The 13,822-nt window shown below is 39.2% G+C and overlaps 1 protein-coding gene across 2 annotated transcripts in view; it reads right to left on the reverse strand.

Moving 5' to 3' along the window:
* Nucleotides 1-13,822, reverse strand: part of dpy19l3 (dpy-19 like C-mannosyltransferase 3) — a 51,278-nt gene that overhangs the window by 36,033 nt on the left and 1,423 nt on the right. Inside the window, exons 2-5 of one of the 2 annotated variants that reach the window (XM_062390254.1) lie at nucleotides 13,405-13,532; nucleotides 4,905-4,995; nucleotides 1,919-2,040; nucleotides 1,185-1,330 (exon numbers count right to left, since the gene is read on the reverse strand). In XM_062390254.1, coding sequence (XP_062246238.1) covers nucleotides 1,185-1,330; nucleotides 1,919-2,040; nucleotides 4,905-4,995; nucleotides 13,405-13,532 — 487 coding nt within the window. Of the gene's footprint in view, nucleotides 1-1,184; nucleotides 1,331-1,918; nucleotides 2,041-4,904; nucleotides 4,996-7,014; nucleotides 8,054-13,404; nucleotides 13,533-13,822 lie in introns of those variants that run through there. The other variant, XM_062390246.1, reaches the window with a different exon arrangement.

Consider the following 13,822-nt stretch of genomic DNA (forward strand, 5'->3'; position numbering starts at 1 on the left):
GTAATTTGTTTTAGTCGACTATAACTAGACTAAAACTAAGAAGGATAAATATGACTAAATGTGACTAAAACTAAAATGCATTTTCGTCAAAAGACTAAGACTAAATCAAAAACAGCTGCCAAAATTAACACTGATACAGTCCAGGGTGTATTATATTTATATATTCCATCACTTTTTATTATGTGTGCACCTGCTCACAAGGTGCTGGACCTTGTGAGCAGAGTTTTTTTATAAACGGCCTATGGTGCAGACTGAAGTTAGAAAACTTTGTGTTCATCCTACCTGGTTTATCTGCAGTACAGAATTCATAATCAATGTTTTTCATAAACATGCGTTTGAATGATTTGCTGAACTGATGTCAAGTAATCGATAAGATATTCAGATTAAAGTTCACAACTTTTTTAAATAAAAACTAAGTTATTCTGCGCAGGATAGAGCATTGCTGCAACAAAACTAAGATTGTGATTTTACTTTGAAGACAAATTGCCAAAAGGAGTTTTTCATGAACATGAAGTGATTCTATGAATTGTGTTGCCATGACAAAGATCAGAACACCCCAGGGGTCCGGCCATCTGCGTCTGTATCAGTCCAATATGTGAGATAAAAATTATCAGATAATTAAAATTATCTCACAGAGATTTTAATGCCTGGTTTGACCCAGTTGCCAATCACTGCTGTAGTTTATCTGAGGACGTAGAAGAAGTTATGTTCAACTCAGTCCACAGAAGGTACACTGTGCCGCCGAACCCGGCCAACAACAGAGTGCTGGTCGCCTGTTTATCAAATTTGTATGAATATTGACTGAATCTCAGTTCCAAATCGCACCAAACTCAACATTGCACTTCCCTGGGCCATTAACAACACACATAGCAAGTTTGAAGCCGATAAGTACAGTCACAAGACATGCGTTTCACATACAGAAAGATGGAGGGACAGATATATAATCAGAATACTGTGACTAGCTAGTTTTAAAAAGGCATTACAAGAAAGTAGCTTGTCAGACACATGGTTAAAATGCCAGTCTCCTGTCTAGATACACTGTACTTACACTGATACTACAGCTTAAATAGGGCTTACACAGACAGAATTGTGAGATTTTGAAGGGCTTGTCAAGCTGGGATGACTCACCGGAATGCCATCTAAAATAAGAAGATATAAACCCTCATCTTATGCGGATAACCTACCTGTTGAGGATGTACCAGACCCCAGTGAGCGCACCAGCCAGCCAGGAACCAGAGAGGAGCCATGCTGTGAGGTACAGAGCGATCACATACACCGCTTGGAGCGAGAACACTGTGTAAATGTAGAAATACACTGGCTCCAGATACGACTGGACCACACACACACACGCACACAGAGAGAAGGAGGGAGAAAGAGCATTGGTTCATTAGGCAGTGTAAACGATCACACAGGGTGGTGTCTTCTGTGACAGAATCAGGCACTCAGGAGCACTGTGGCATTTTCAAAGCTTAGTCTGATATTTCACTTCGTGACATTCTTGTCACACAGTGAGATCCGTGAAGAAGTGCAGTGGCTGTTCCTCAGTTAATTGATGTGCCAGTACAGAAACCTTTTCCTCCAACTCTCCCCAAGTGCAAATATGCCATGCTATGTTAGAGAAAAGATTAAAATGCCACAGCACCTCTAATACCCGACTTTCTCCTAATATGTCTGTGATTCATGGCACTAGACATAACTTGGTGGGTTAATATTATTAGGAATAATATTTTTTAAACAATGGTGATATTCGTTTACATTTTTCATTAAGGGGGAAGCTTTATGGCATGAGCCAACATGACAAGAATAGCCACAGAAACAATCAATCAGTCAATCACATTGGAACAGTGGCAGTCATTACTCTAATCCTTTGTGTTTTACAAGCCTGTTGTGAAGAGCTGACAGCTGAGTGATGTGTTACCTGAATGGGCAGCAATCTGTAGAGAACACTGAGAAAGACCTCTTGGTAGATATTCATTCGCTGTAGGAGATTAATGGTCCTCTTGGATTCTGTCAAGTTGTCATGGATCAAATCAGAGAGCCCTAGGAACACACACACAAAAACACTTTGAAAATGCCTCAGTGACATAGACAGACAACAATTATTTGTTTGTGACAACCAGGGAGGAAAGGGTATGAATGTTTCTCAAAGTGCGGAGCTGTTTCTGTCAAGCACTAATCCCAAAGATTATTCTGCACCGATTTAATTCTTTAATTGCTGAAAGCAAATCAAACGTCTGAACCCATCAGTGCATTCAACCTCAAAAGCTTTTAAACATCACTTGCTTTGTTGATTTAAAAAGCTAAGCAAGGTTGTGCTGTTTTTTCTCAAATAAAAAGAGGGTTCACACCATTGAGTGAAAAGAAATACAGCATCGGTGTACGTGTCAGGGTGTCCTGCAGTGTTTTGTGGCGGATGTGGCCTGAAGCAAGACCACCTCCACTGACATCATACAAATGAACAATTTTCTGAAGGAGATCCAGAGTAGAGGAGATTCTTCCAAAGATCCTTTAACGGTCTGTAAGCAATATCTATTCCGAGAGGCCCAGAGAGAATGAGCACAGCTCTAGGGAGTTTTGAACATCTTCCAACCAGTGTTTGAGTTTGATTGTTTAGTTTAACTTTTAAGTTAAATTTCAGTGTGAGAGCTAATGAAGCTCTTTATCTGTAACTGTTTGCAAACAAGTTCACTGCATGAAGTTAAGGTGAAGATTATAAAGTGTTTCCACTGCCCCCATCTGGTCAAAAATATGTTTTAATATATATATATATATATATATTTTGTATATATATATATATATATCTTGTGTGATATCACAGCTTTTCTACAAGGGTTTTCAACAGTGTAAATGTAAGACTTTTAAGACTATAATAAATGAAATTAAGACAGATAACACAAGATATAAAGGAACGGAGAAGGTAGTCTGTTGAAGACTAAACCTCAAAACACCACAATAATTCATAAACTAAAGTTAGAGACAGTAGGTAAGATCGGTTATCATTTCCACGTTGGTTGTGTTTGCAGTTTTGTTACAGTGTGGTAATATCTATATTGTTGATAAATATTACAAAGTAGACATTGCAATGCTGCAAAAACAGAAACCCTGTAGCACTGTACTCGGTTGCATTACCCTATGTCAGAAAATACAGAACTTGGTGAGATACATTTTAGTATTATCGAATAACTGGGGGGGGAAAAAGCCTAATTGAAATAATCCAGAATGATTCTTTAACAATGGCATTATCCTGCCATGAGCAGTAGCCACCACAGACTGGCATCATTATTTAAAATTGGAAACTGGGTGCAGTATCATTGCAATGTATTTAATTTGACTGAAATAAAGTGCGACAGCAGAGTAGCAGCAGCGAGCTGACTTCCTGCTGCACACTGGGACGTGTCAGCCTGATCCCTGCTGTGTTCTTGAGCCATGTAAGACCATGAGCACCATCACTGCTTTACATAGACAAAGTGGGTACACAACCACTGCCAATTTCTCTACATCCCTCTGCTTTCCTCCTTCCTTCTCTCACCCATTGCTCCCTTACTTACTAAACCATGTTGATCCTTATCCTTCTCTCCTATCCTCATCCACGCTTCTAAAACACTGTTGTTTTCTTCATCTATTCTTTATCTTCCATCCTCACCTCACTTTTTCCATCCCCTTATCTTTCACCTCCCTCCCTTACTCTCAATACTTCAAACTTCAGCTGTCCCTCCCGCTTGTGTAACGAGTGAGAAAGGAGAAGAAGCACACACAGAGAGACACAGAGGGAGAGGTCAGCCAGTTCCTCCTCTAACTACCCTACAGCTCAGTTATTTGGCTCAGTGGAAAATTAGGCCTGTTTTCAAGGAGGAATTCTAAATGATAATGGGAACCAAATAATTTGACTAATTCCAGAACAGTCTGTGCGTCATGAGAAACTGCAGTGATTTGATTGGTCTTGTATGATAATGGAGGGGAAAAGTTTATTTTTCCTTGTAGGAGTAGGTCAAGACAACCATCTGTTTTTTTTATCCGTGTAAAATCCGTTTTAAATTTAGACTGGCCATTCTGAGATATAGTAATGGTTACAACTATAGCAGTGTCACAAAGTACCAATTCTCAAAATATCTATATTTATACTGTCATTGTCCTCTTGTGACGCTGATTGACTGTTTGACTTACACTGTTTGCTTAAGTTACTCTTTTTAACCAACTAATATAATCTAATTTAAAACAGAGGGCTGAGATGAACAACTGTATATGATCCAAAAAGTACAGAGGCTAAATCTGCATGTCCAAAAATGGGATAACAGCATAAGCATGACAATATGAAATAATACCATTAATATTAAGGCTTCTAGAATGGAGTTGAGGAAGCGTGTGTCTGGCAAACATACTGTTTACTCATGTTCCACTGACTGAAGTCTCACTGATGTAAATCTTGCCAAATCAAACAGCGCTGTTTACCTTGGCCTGAACTTTGATGATATGAGAAGTCTGAGCTTTTTTGAAGCCTGTTACCTGATAAGATAATGTAGAGCATTGATGATGTGTTTCTTGGCCTCAGATATACTGATAAGTTACCTTTGTAAAGCCCCTTTTCCACTGGTCAAAGAACAAACTAACATCTGGCTTTTGTCTGCCATGGGAATGGATAGAATTCACTAAAATCACTCAATTGACATTGCAATAGACACTGGTTGTTATCAGCTTGGCAGTGATGGAAACATGTCACCTGGGTGAACGTGCTAATTTGGCAAGACAGTGAGGTCTGAGAGTTACTCCGTTTCCTGGATGTTCCTGATGTCCAGCATGACAGAAGCTTTTAGGGGTTTACCCACGTTTATACCTGCTAATATTGGTGAATAATGTGTAAAGGTAGAAAATGATCCATCACTACAAACATATTGTAATGTGTATACCTTCCTGTATGGTCGGGGCCTGCAACATTTGCTTGTAGTAGGAATAGTACAGTCCGCACTCTGTTCGAAAGGAAATCTCCCGCTCCACTTCCTGAAAGCAAAAGGGGGAAATTGTCAGAGTGATACCAAATCCTTCTGTTCTCTGTAATATGGAAAACAGATATCCTGGCAAGACATGACAAAACCACTAGAGATAGAGCCAAAGCAGCTAATACAATCGTAATCTGCAACAATAAGACAGTTAGCACTATGTTTGTGTTTATGTGTTTGACTTCCCATGATCACTGTTTCCAATGGGGGGGTCAAAAGAGGGAGCACAGGGTTGACAACCAGCTGCAGAGTATTTATATCATGTTCTCTTTGAAAATAGCTTTTACGGCTGGGCTTCACAAAAGGTATTTGTTTATTGTGATATTTCTTTCGCACAGAGTTATGCAATTTAAACTCGGTCTCAGTCAAATTGTTGTCACTCCACAGACGAATGCAGTCATTGCCTTTGATATTGACATGTGCTTCTTAAAAACCAATACACAATCAAGTGTTATTACGATGCCACTGAGGTGATTCTTTTTCCAGTTATGACTCGTAAAAAAAACAGCTCATCCCTCATTTAAAAAAGACCATGAAAAACCACTAATGGACACAAAATTGGTACAACACTATGTTGCCTAAATGACTAATAGGGAGACAGCCCCAAATATTGTTAATTTGCATTACAAATAAAGATATTAAGCTGGAAAATACATCACAAATGATGGTCAAAGATAATTTGCTTGGAAAATGTTCTCTTAAATTTCCATGCAGCGTGTAGCCCAACGCCTACACACATATCTCTATCCCTCAGAGGAACTGATGGATGAATTTAACTAGTAAGGACATCTGATTCCTGTCTTAGATGTCCTGAATATCATCATAACTAGTCAGTTAGTCAAGCACATGCAGGGCACCAGGCAACAACAACTACCATAAACTAGCTTCTAATGCACTCTTCCATTCGGACCATATTCTACAAGTACTCGTCCATTCAGCTGCTTTCAGACATGCACTGAACTCTTAACACTGATCGGAAAGTCTCCTGACATTCTCCACAGGGCCTGTATGTGAGAATGCAAATGTCTGTGTGACCAGTCAAGGAATTATCAGGGGCTTTCTCAGAATCAATTCATGGCTTAACTACGGTGACTAAAATGCTTTGCAGAAACTGGTTCAGCATTGTTTCCAGAGACATAGAAAACCCCTAACCCTAACCCAAAGCTCTTTGGAACGTGGTCAAATCAAGCTGGGATAGCATGGGTCATCGGGTTTTTTACCCATTGTTAAAGGAGATAGAAGATGCTTTTTCAGTTTTTCTTTCCTCGAGTTTGTTACGTAGGTTTTTTGTGCATGTAAAAGATTTAAAAAGGTAAAAAGTATCCCCTCTCTCTCAACAGAAAATATAAAAAGCTCCTAAAACACCACATCAGTGGACAGGACAATAGTGCAGCGTGGTCTTCCTCTTTACATTGTATTACATAAAATTTGATTTAGATGACATTTTTTATCAAAGCAACTACAATTAATGCATTCAACATTGAGAATAAAAACCCTAAACAAGAATCAAGTAAGTACAATTCTCTAACAAGGTCAGCAGTTCAATCACTGTGGCAAGATACTGAAGCACACCATTACCCTTTCTCAAAGAGAAAGTGCTGTACAGAGATGCACTGTATGTACACACTGTATTTACAATGTGTGTGAATGGGGCAAAAAAATGCACTATAAAGCACTTTGAGTAGTCCATAAGACTCGAGAATAACTACAAATATTTACCATATGACCCAACGTTTTTATCATGCAGTTAGTCAAACAAAGATAAAAAGAACATGTGAAGGAGGCAACTACCAATCAGAACAGAAAAGGCGATAAAGAGACAGACGGGAGTTAAAACCAAGTGTTTCGGACAGAGACTAAAAGAGCAGCAATAATCCATATTAAAATAATGAACCTGAATATGAGCATAATACCAAATTAATCAGGTGCATGATGTCATTAAAGCAAACAGGGGACATACCAAGTATTTTCAATTTTGGTATATGTGTGTGCATGTGTGTACAAATAATACAACTCCTACCATGAGCTGAGAGAACCACAGCAGATTCTCATGTAAGGAGTTAACGCACCAGGCCTGAGTCCCCGCCAGCAGGACAGCCAGAAACAGCCCTGTTGCCATGGAAACACGCAGTCCCCAAGGCCACCGTTGGGGGTTGCCTGAACCGGAACAAGTCCCTGATCCTCCAAACAGAGAAACGTTCCTTCTATCCCCCTCCTGGGGGCCATGAGATCTTGCTGTCCCCAACATCATGTTACTGCTGCATCTCCCCTCAGATGGTGCATCTTGTGAAAGGCCAAACTTGTGTTTTAGCTTGTTCCGCTTAAGTCTCTTACGAAGCTCCATTGCCTGCGAGGACGGAGACTATCAATAAGTTCTTGGGTCCTTTGAAGAGCTGGATTCAGGTAGATAAACACGATGCTCCTGGGTTAAGCAGTAGAACTGATCCAAATCCATTACGGTAATACATGTAAATGCAGTGTGTTTTTCTTTTCTTGAAGTCGGTCCAAATAAATTAGCCTTTTAATCAATTCAAGTTCCTTGCCAAAGGATATATGCAAAGCTTTCTCCGAGGGAATGAGCAGCTACTTTTCTTTCCAATCCTTCTTTTGAGTTTGCCAAAGGCAAAACAAGCTTTGGCTTCTCACCAAGAACTGTGATGAGATGGCTAATCCCCAGTTTAAATTAAGGTCAGAGAGAATACGCCTAGTTAACAGGTTCACACATTGCTTATTACCTTGACAGCAAGTTCATTTCTCCAAAGGCAGCCATCCTCTTCTCTCTGTCTCTCTCTGTTACCATTTCCTCTTTATGGATCTTTGAATAACTCCCATCTCCCTGATGTGGTGCTTGAAGAATCCAAGGGTCGGTCCAGCATTGGCATTATTTCTTCTTTTCTCTATTTCTTGTCCTCCAGAGCCGAAACATGGATGACCTCCACTAACCCCCAAAGTCCAACAGAGAATTCAAAGTAAAAAGCTATATTTCTCAACAAATCAGCTTCTACATATGAAGGCAAAAGCAAAGTTTGAGCCGGAGCTATATACCGTGAGAGTGCAAACAACTGGATGTGCTGTAAATAGCCGGAGGGGCAGGAGAGAGCGAATTAAATGGGAGTTGACTACTGGTGACCCCTTGTCTATAAAAACACACATGCACGCAGGAAAAGAGAACGACGGGTGGGGGGTGGAGAGCTGTGAGAGGAACATGTTGGAGTATCATTAGGAAACTAGGGGGAACGTTTGTCAGAGGGCTTTGTGGATCTGGAACCAGCTTCAAGCTGTGAGCACACGTCTGAAATAAACTCCCCCGGGAACTGAGGCTAACGTGGATATGACTTCACACCTGATGAATTCAAGAGGCCAGATGAAGCCGGCTGTCTGACCTCATTGTAAAACTACCTGAGATAGTAAGCATTGTTGCAAAAAAAGAGAAAAATAGCGAAAGAAGAACTTCATGTTATAGCATCCACTCCAAGCTCAAAAGAGAGAGAGAGAAACTAGGAGTGTAGTAGAGAAAAACTAGGGGAAACAAGTAGGTCTGTGAAGGCAGGAACAGAAATGCTTTAACTAACAAGGGACAAGAGAGAAAAAGAGCCAACAGTTCAAACAGCAGGCAAAACCACAAGCATCTGAATAGTGTGTCAGATGTTCACCACACCATGTAGCATGTGATGCATGTGGACTGATTCAAGATTTAGTTAGGTCCATGAAAATTAATCTATTCCCCTCTGTTTGGTTTCCTGTCCTCAGTTAGTTCTTAAACCCGGAGGTTTAACTTTTTGCCAAAACTGAGCTTTTTTAAACTCCAGGGTGGATTAGTGTGGAAGAATTGATGAAGTGTAGCGAACTCAAAATGTTTAGAAGAACAAACCTGCCCAGTGCTGTCATTAACCTGTATTTATCAGTATTTGTTGAGATGACTGAGAGTAGTGATAGGGCTGTATCATACTATAAAAATCACACTTAGATAATTTCGTATTCACATTTTAAGTTGTGATAGCAGCAGCCAGTGTCTATCTTCATGATCCTTAACCAATTCATGATTCATAAGAGAAAAAGCCTTTTTCATTATCTCAGTCTGGGGTTTGTTTTGAACACGCAACTGTACTTTAGTGGCTCTCATCTTTAGACTCTATATTATACTTTTATTCTATATACATCTAAGTGTTTACCATACATTGATTAATCTTGGACCTTGAAATCTTGAATCTTTTGAAACATCTAATAACGATAATATGTGTAATATTTTAAAATAGCAGTGATGTATTACATGTTTATTTTCATCGAGCTGTGAAGTCAGATCCTATCATGAGTGTTCATTCTATTGCCACACGAGAACGCATGCAGTTCAGTTGCAATAAGCTCACCTAAGAAACATGTTAATGCCAGGTACTCTTAGGAAAAGGACCAAAAGAGAAGTTATCCATACAACCCGCTGTCCTGCCATGTTGGAAATCTAAATGTGTGGAATGTTACTGGCAATCTCTTCTAAAAAACTATCTGTGTTACTGTGGCCGCACATTGTCATTTCTCAAAAGGAGCATTTTCAGTGCACAGACATTTTGGGGGGCAGCGGCTCAAACCCCCCAAAAAGGGCACCCATCGCCCAAAATTATTTATGAAATTAAAAATAATAATAATAATAAATAAAAAACACAGTAGGATATTTTCAACTGATATATCTATTTTTGTTAACAAACTAACTCAAATTATCAAATTGAATGAATAACAGGCAAAAACAGACAAAACAAGGCCATGCTGAATAACCAAATAATATGTTAGAGTTCATGATTTGCTTTGAGGGCTTGTGAGTGCCGCGGAGCATGTCGGGGTGACATTCTCACAAGAACTCAAATAAATTCCCCGTCAGATATCAGAACACATTTAGGGGGAATTGATGACAGAGAGAATCATTTTTATTCTTAAATATTGATGAATGAAGAAAAAAATGGGCTCCAGCAGAAGGGCACTTTTCTCATCCAGGGCAATAGGGCCAGTGCTTGAGCATCACTAGGGGTGTATCTGTGCATGTGCCTGCCGTGGAGCATGTCGGGGCGACATTATCACAAGAACTCCAATAAATGCCCATCAGTTTGGATGATTTGAAATGGTCATTTATCATCACAATAGCATTGAATTATCACTGCAAACAATTACGCTTCACTGAACTGTAAGTAAAGTACAAGAAAGTTAAAATAACAAAACCTGTAATTATTACTTGTGAACGAATATCATTCACAGTTATATTCCACAATACTATGCAAGAGCATTTCAGTTGTGTATATGAGCACATTTCACTATTGTGTATGAGAGCTTTTCACTAGTGTGTGTGAGAGCATTTCAGTAGTGTATGCGAGAGCATTTCAGTAGTGTGTGTGAGAGCGTATAGTTTTTCAGTAGTGTGTGCGAGAGCATTTCAGTAGTGTGTGTGAGAGCGTATAGTTTTTCAGTAGTGTGTGTGAGAGCATTTCAGTAGTGTGTGTGAGAGCGTATAGTTTTTCAGTAGTGTGTGTGAGAGCATTTCAGTTGTGTGTGTGAGCGTATAGTTTTTCAGTACTGTGTGTGAGAGCATTTCATATGAGTGGATATTCTGAATAATGTCCCTCATGGCCCCTCATATGTGGACGTGGTCTGACACACAGCCTTTGATAGCATTAACAGAAGGCACCCCCCCCCCCCCCCCCCCCCCACACACACACACACAAACACGTGTCTGAAATATGTGATGATGTCAGCCAGGAGCCATCTTATGTGGGAACATTTCGGGGAAATGTTCAGCAGGCCTGTAAAATGACCTCCATTCATTATAAATGAAAGCACCTGTCTCTATCTTCCCTTCACACACAAGGCACATAAACAGGAACAAGACAGCGTAGGACCACAGACTGTGTCTATGCAGACTCTGCTTAATTAGCTGGATGGGCTGTTTTGTCTTCCTGAGACCAAAACTCTGAAGAAAGGATCCACTGCAGGATCAGACTGTCTCTATGTGGGTCAAGAAGCACTTCTCATGTGTATGTAACACAGATGAAGCTCCTGGCACAGCATGTTACTGCTGACAGATGCTGACAAATTCTGAGTCGAACATTTCTAAACGCCTTTCAGTTCAGTTGTTTTTTTGGATTCCTCACGTTCTCCTTTCCCCTGCTGAAACCAAAGAGGGCAGTCTGTTCTGTGATTAAGATCAAATCTGAACCAGTGTTTCTAATTGAATTGAATGTCTGCTGTCTGCAAATTGACTTAAGATAGACGTACCAATCATCAAGGTGTGGATTGAGATAGTTTACAATATATATATACAATAGAGAGAATAGAGTTCTTAATTATATTTAAATTAAGAACTCAAGTTGATATTTTTTAAGACAATTGGTTGAAATGGCTTATCTATGGGTCAAGTAAAAGACCTGATTTTGTTTAACAGTAATGTGACCATGATAAGGATGTTTTTTTTTCAATTTTGAAAAAAAAAAAAGTTTTCTCTCCCACCACAGGCTGATGTAAACAAGTGCCTATGGATATTCACATGCTAAAACATGTAAAGTGGACCTGAGAATATGTGCTATATGTTAAATAATAGTGCATGTGAAAGTAAGTACATTAAACTCTATGTACACAGACGATTATGATACGATTGAGATACGATAATGTTAAAAGACACATCCTCCCCATGATGTTTACGTTGGTGTTGTTTACTTCATTTTAGTTTTTACCGACAATTGTTTGGGGTAGTGTTCTTCTTATTTCCTGTCGTGTTCCATAAATGAAAACCCAATTAAAAGTTTAATGAAACTAAAAAACACTTCAGATGAAATTGTTACAATTTTATTAAATTGCAGTATTCTTGCGGACAGTATTACAATATAATGTAAATAATGGAATCACAATAGCCCCGTAACATGATACGCATCACCGGCCCTATTCAGACCAATTTTTATACATAAGGTCATCCTGTAGTATCATTAAATAAAAAACACATTGCATGAGACTGAAACTCATGACTCATTCTTCTATCACAGCAAATGAACAATACCGCACCTCTAAACGAGGCAAAACAGCACATGGCAACAGTGTTCATTTCCATTTTGTCCTATGACAGAGCAGTCTGTGCTGCCATGTCAACTGGAGGGTTGGTGAAGCTCTGGCAGGAACATTTCAAAATTACATCATATCTGGCAGGGCACAATGTACTGCTGCTTTTCAGAACTCTGAACAGGCTGTAAGAAGGACTGGTTGTTTGGTGTTCATGTGGTTCATTGAACAGGCCTGAAAATCAATCCTCTGCAGATCATGGAAAAATAATCACCTCACTTCAGGAGTTGATGACGTGTTTGCGTTGTATTTTTTAGGAGAAACATGGATGAGCGAGTCGGCATTTCTACTGAAGCTACATTTCCTTTTGGGATAAACAGTAAAAGTTATATCAACCTTTTGGCTTTCAGAAACTTAAACCCTAAAATATTTTCCACCGGTAAATAACCACATGTGATGTGGTTGATGAGTCTAACACATGGATGTCAAAACCTAAGATGACCTCTATATAAAAGTGTCAGAGAGATGCATCTGATTTATAGCAGGAGACTCATAAAAAACATAAAAATAACACGTGTTCCCAGATTTCTTCCTGAAGAAGAAACGATCAAAGAGGCATATATACAGGTGTTTTGTCAACAATTGTATTATGGCACACAATCAGTGTTCAGAGAGCTTGAATAATCATAAATATATTTTTCAGTAACTCTGGTAAATCTGATGTAAAGGGAAAATCAAAACTCTCTTAAAAAATCTGCCAATTTATATTTTTACTGCTACAGGCAAGTACACTATATGTTGTGATAATTTCTGTGTTAAATAACACACAGAAATTATGTGTGTTATTTAACACAGATTATTACTGGCATGCAGACATGTGGAATACTGTCTGCATGCAGACATGTGGAATACTGTCTGCATGCCAGTAATAATCGCTAGTGTCTTCTTGTGCAATGTTTTACACTCAATCTTCAGTTGTTTGTCATTGTTGTACTTGGAGGGTTGGTACACAAAAAAACGAATCCAGTGGTTCCGACAAGAGTGGGGACGACAAGACACAAGAACAAGGATTTTCAGAAATCAAATACAATTTTGCCATAATTGTTCAAGAAGCAAAAAAAATACTGATCCTCAGGATTCTGATACAAATAAATATCCTTTGAAATGATGTTGGTCATGTGACCCTTGCACAGTTATTTTGAGGAAAGAGGGGAGGCTAAAGAGTTTGGGACCTCCTGGTCTAATCCATAAATGGAAGGGCATCTGTCAAAAACCCAGAGCAAACACTTGAGCGTTTCATTGGTGGATTTTTGACCGATGACTGCAGTGAGCGTTTTCACAGCAGACATTTTTTATTATAGGCAAAGAGATGGGTCATTACCTTGATGTTGGAGAACCAAAGGTCGTTCTCATGTAGTGTGGCCACGTAGATACAGCAGAGCAGGCCGAGGCCAACAGACACAGACCAGCCAACAGACGTCCACACTATTGACCCCCACGACCAATCACCTGCAAGCATTACATTGTGGTTTGTCAAGTGAGGTTTTCATAACTTTTAAAAACACTTAACAGGAAAAGAGTCAATGTTTATGTCATTGATTAAGACTTTAATGACTATGACATCTGCACATTATTACGTAAGTCACATCACTGAGTCAACTTCCACAACACAGGGCCATTAACATTCATAGGCCTAATTGAAATGTAACCATTATGAATTAGACTGTTCACTGGGTACTAGTAAAATGCAGTCTTATTATATGTAATATTATGACCATTAATGTCATTTTTATATATTT

This window comes from Platichthys flesus, chromosome 1 (assembly GCF_949316205.1).
Source record: "Platichthys flesus chromosome 1, fPlaFle2.1, whole genome shotgun sequence".
NCBI lineage: Eukaryota > Metazoa > Chordata > Actinopteri > Pleuronectiformes > Pleuronectidae > Platichthys > Platichthys flesus.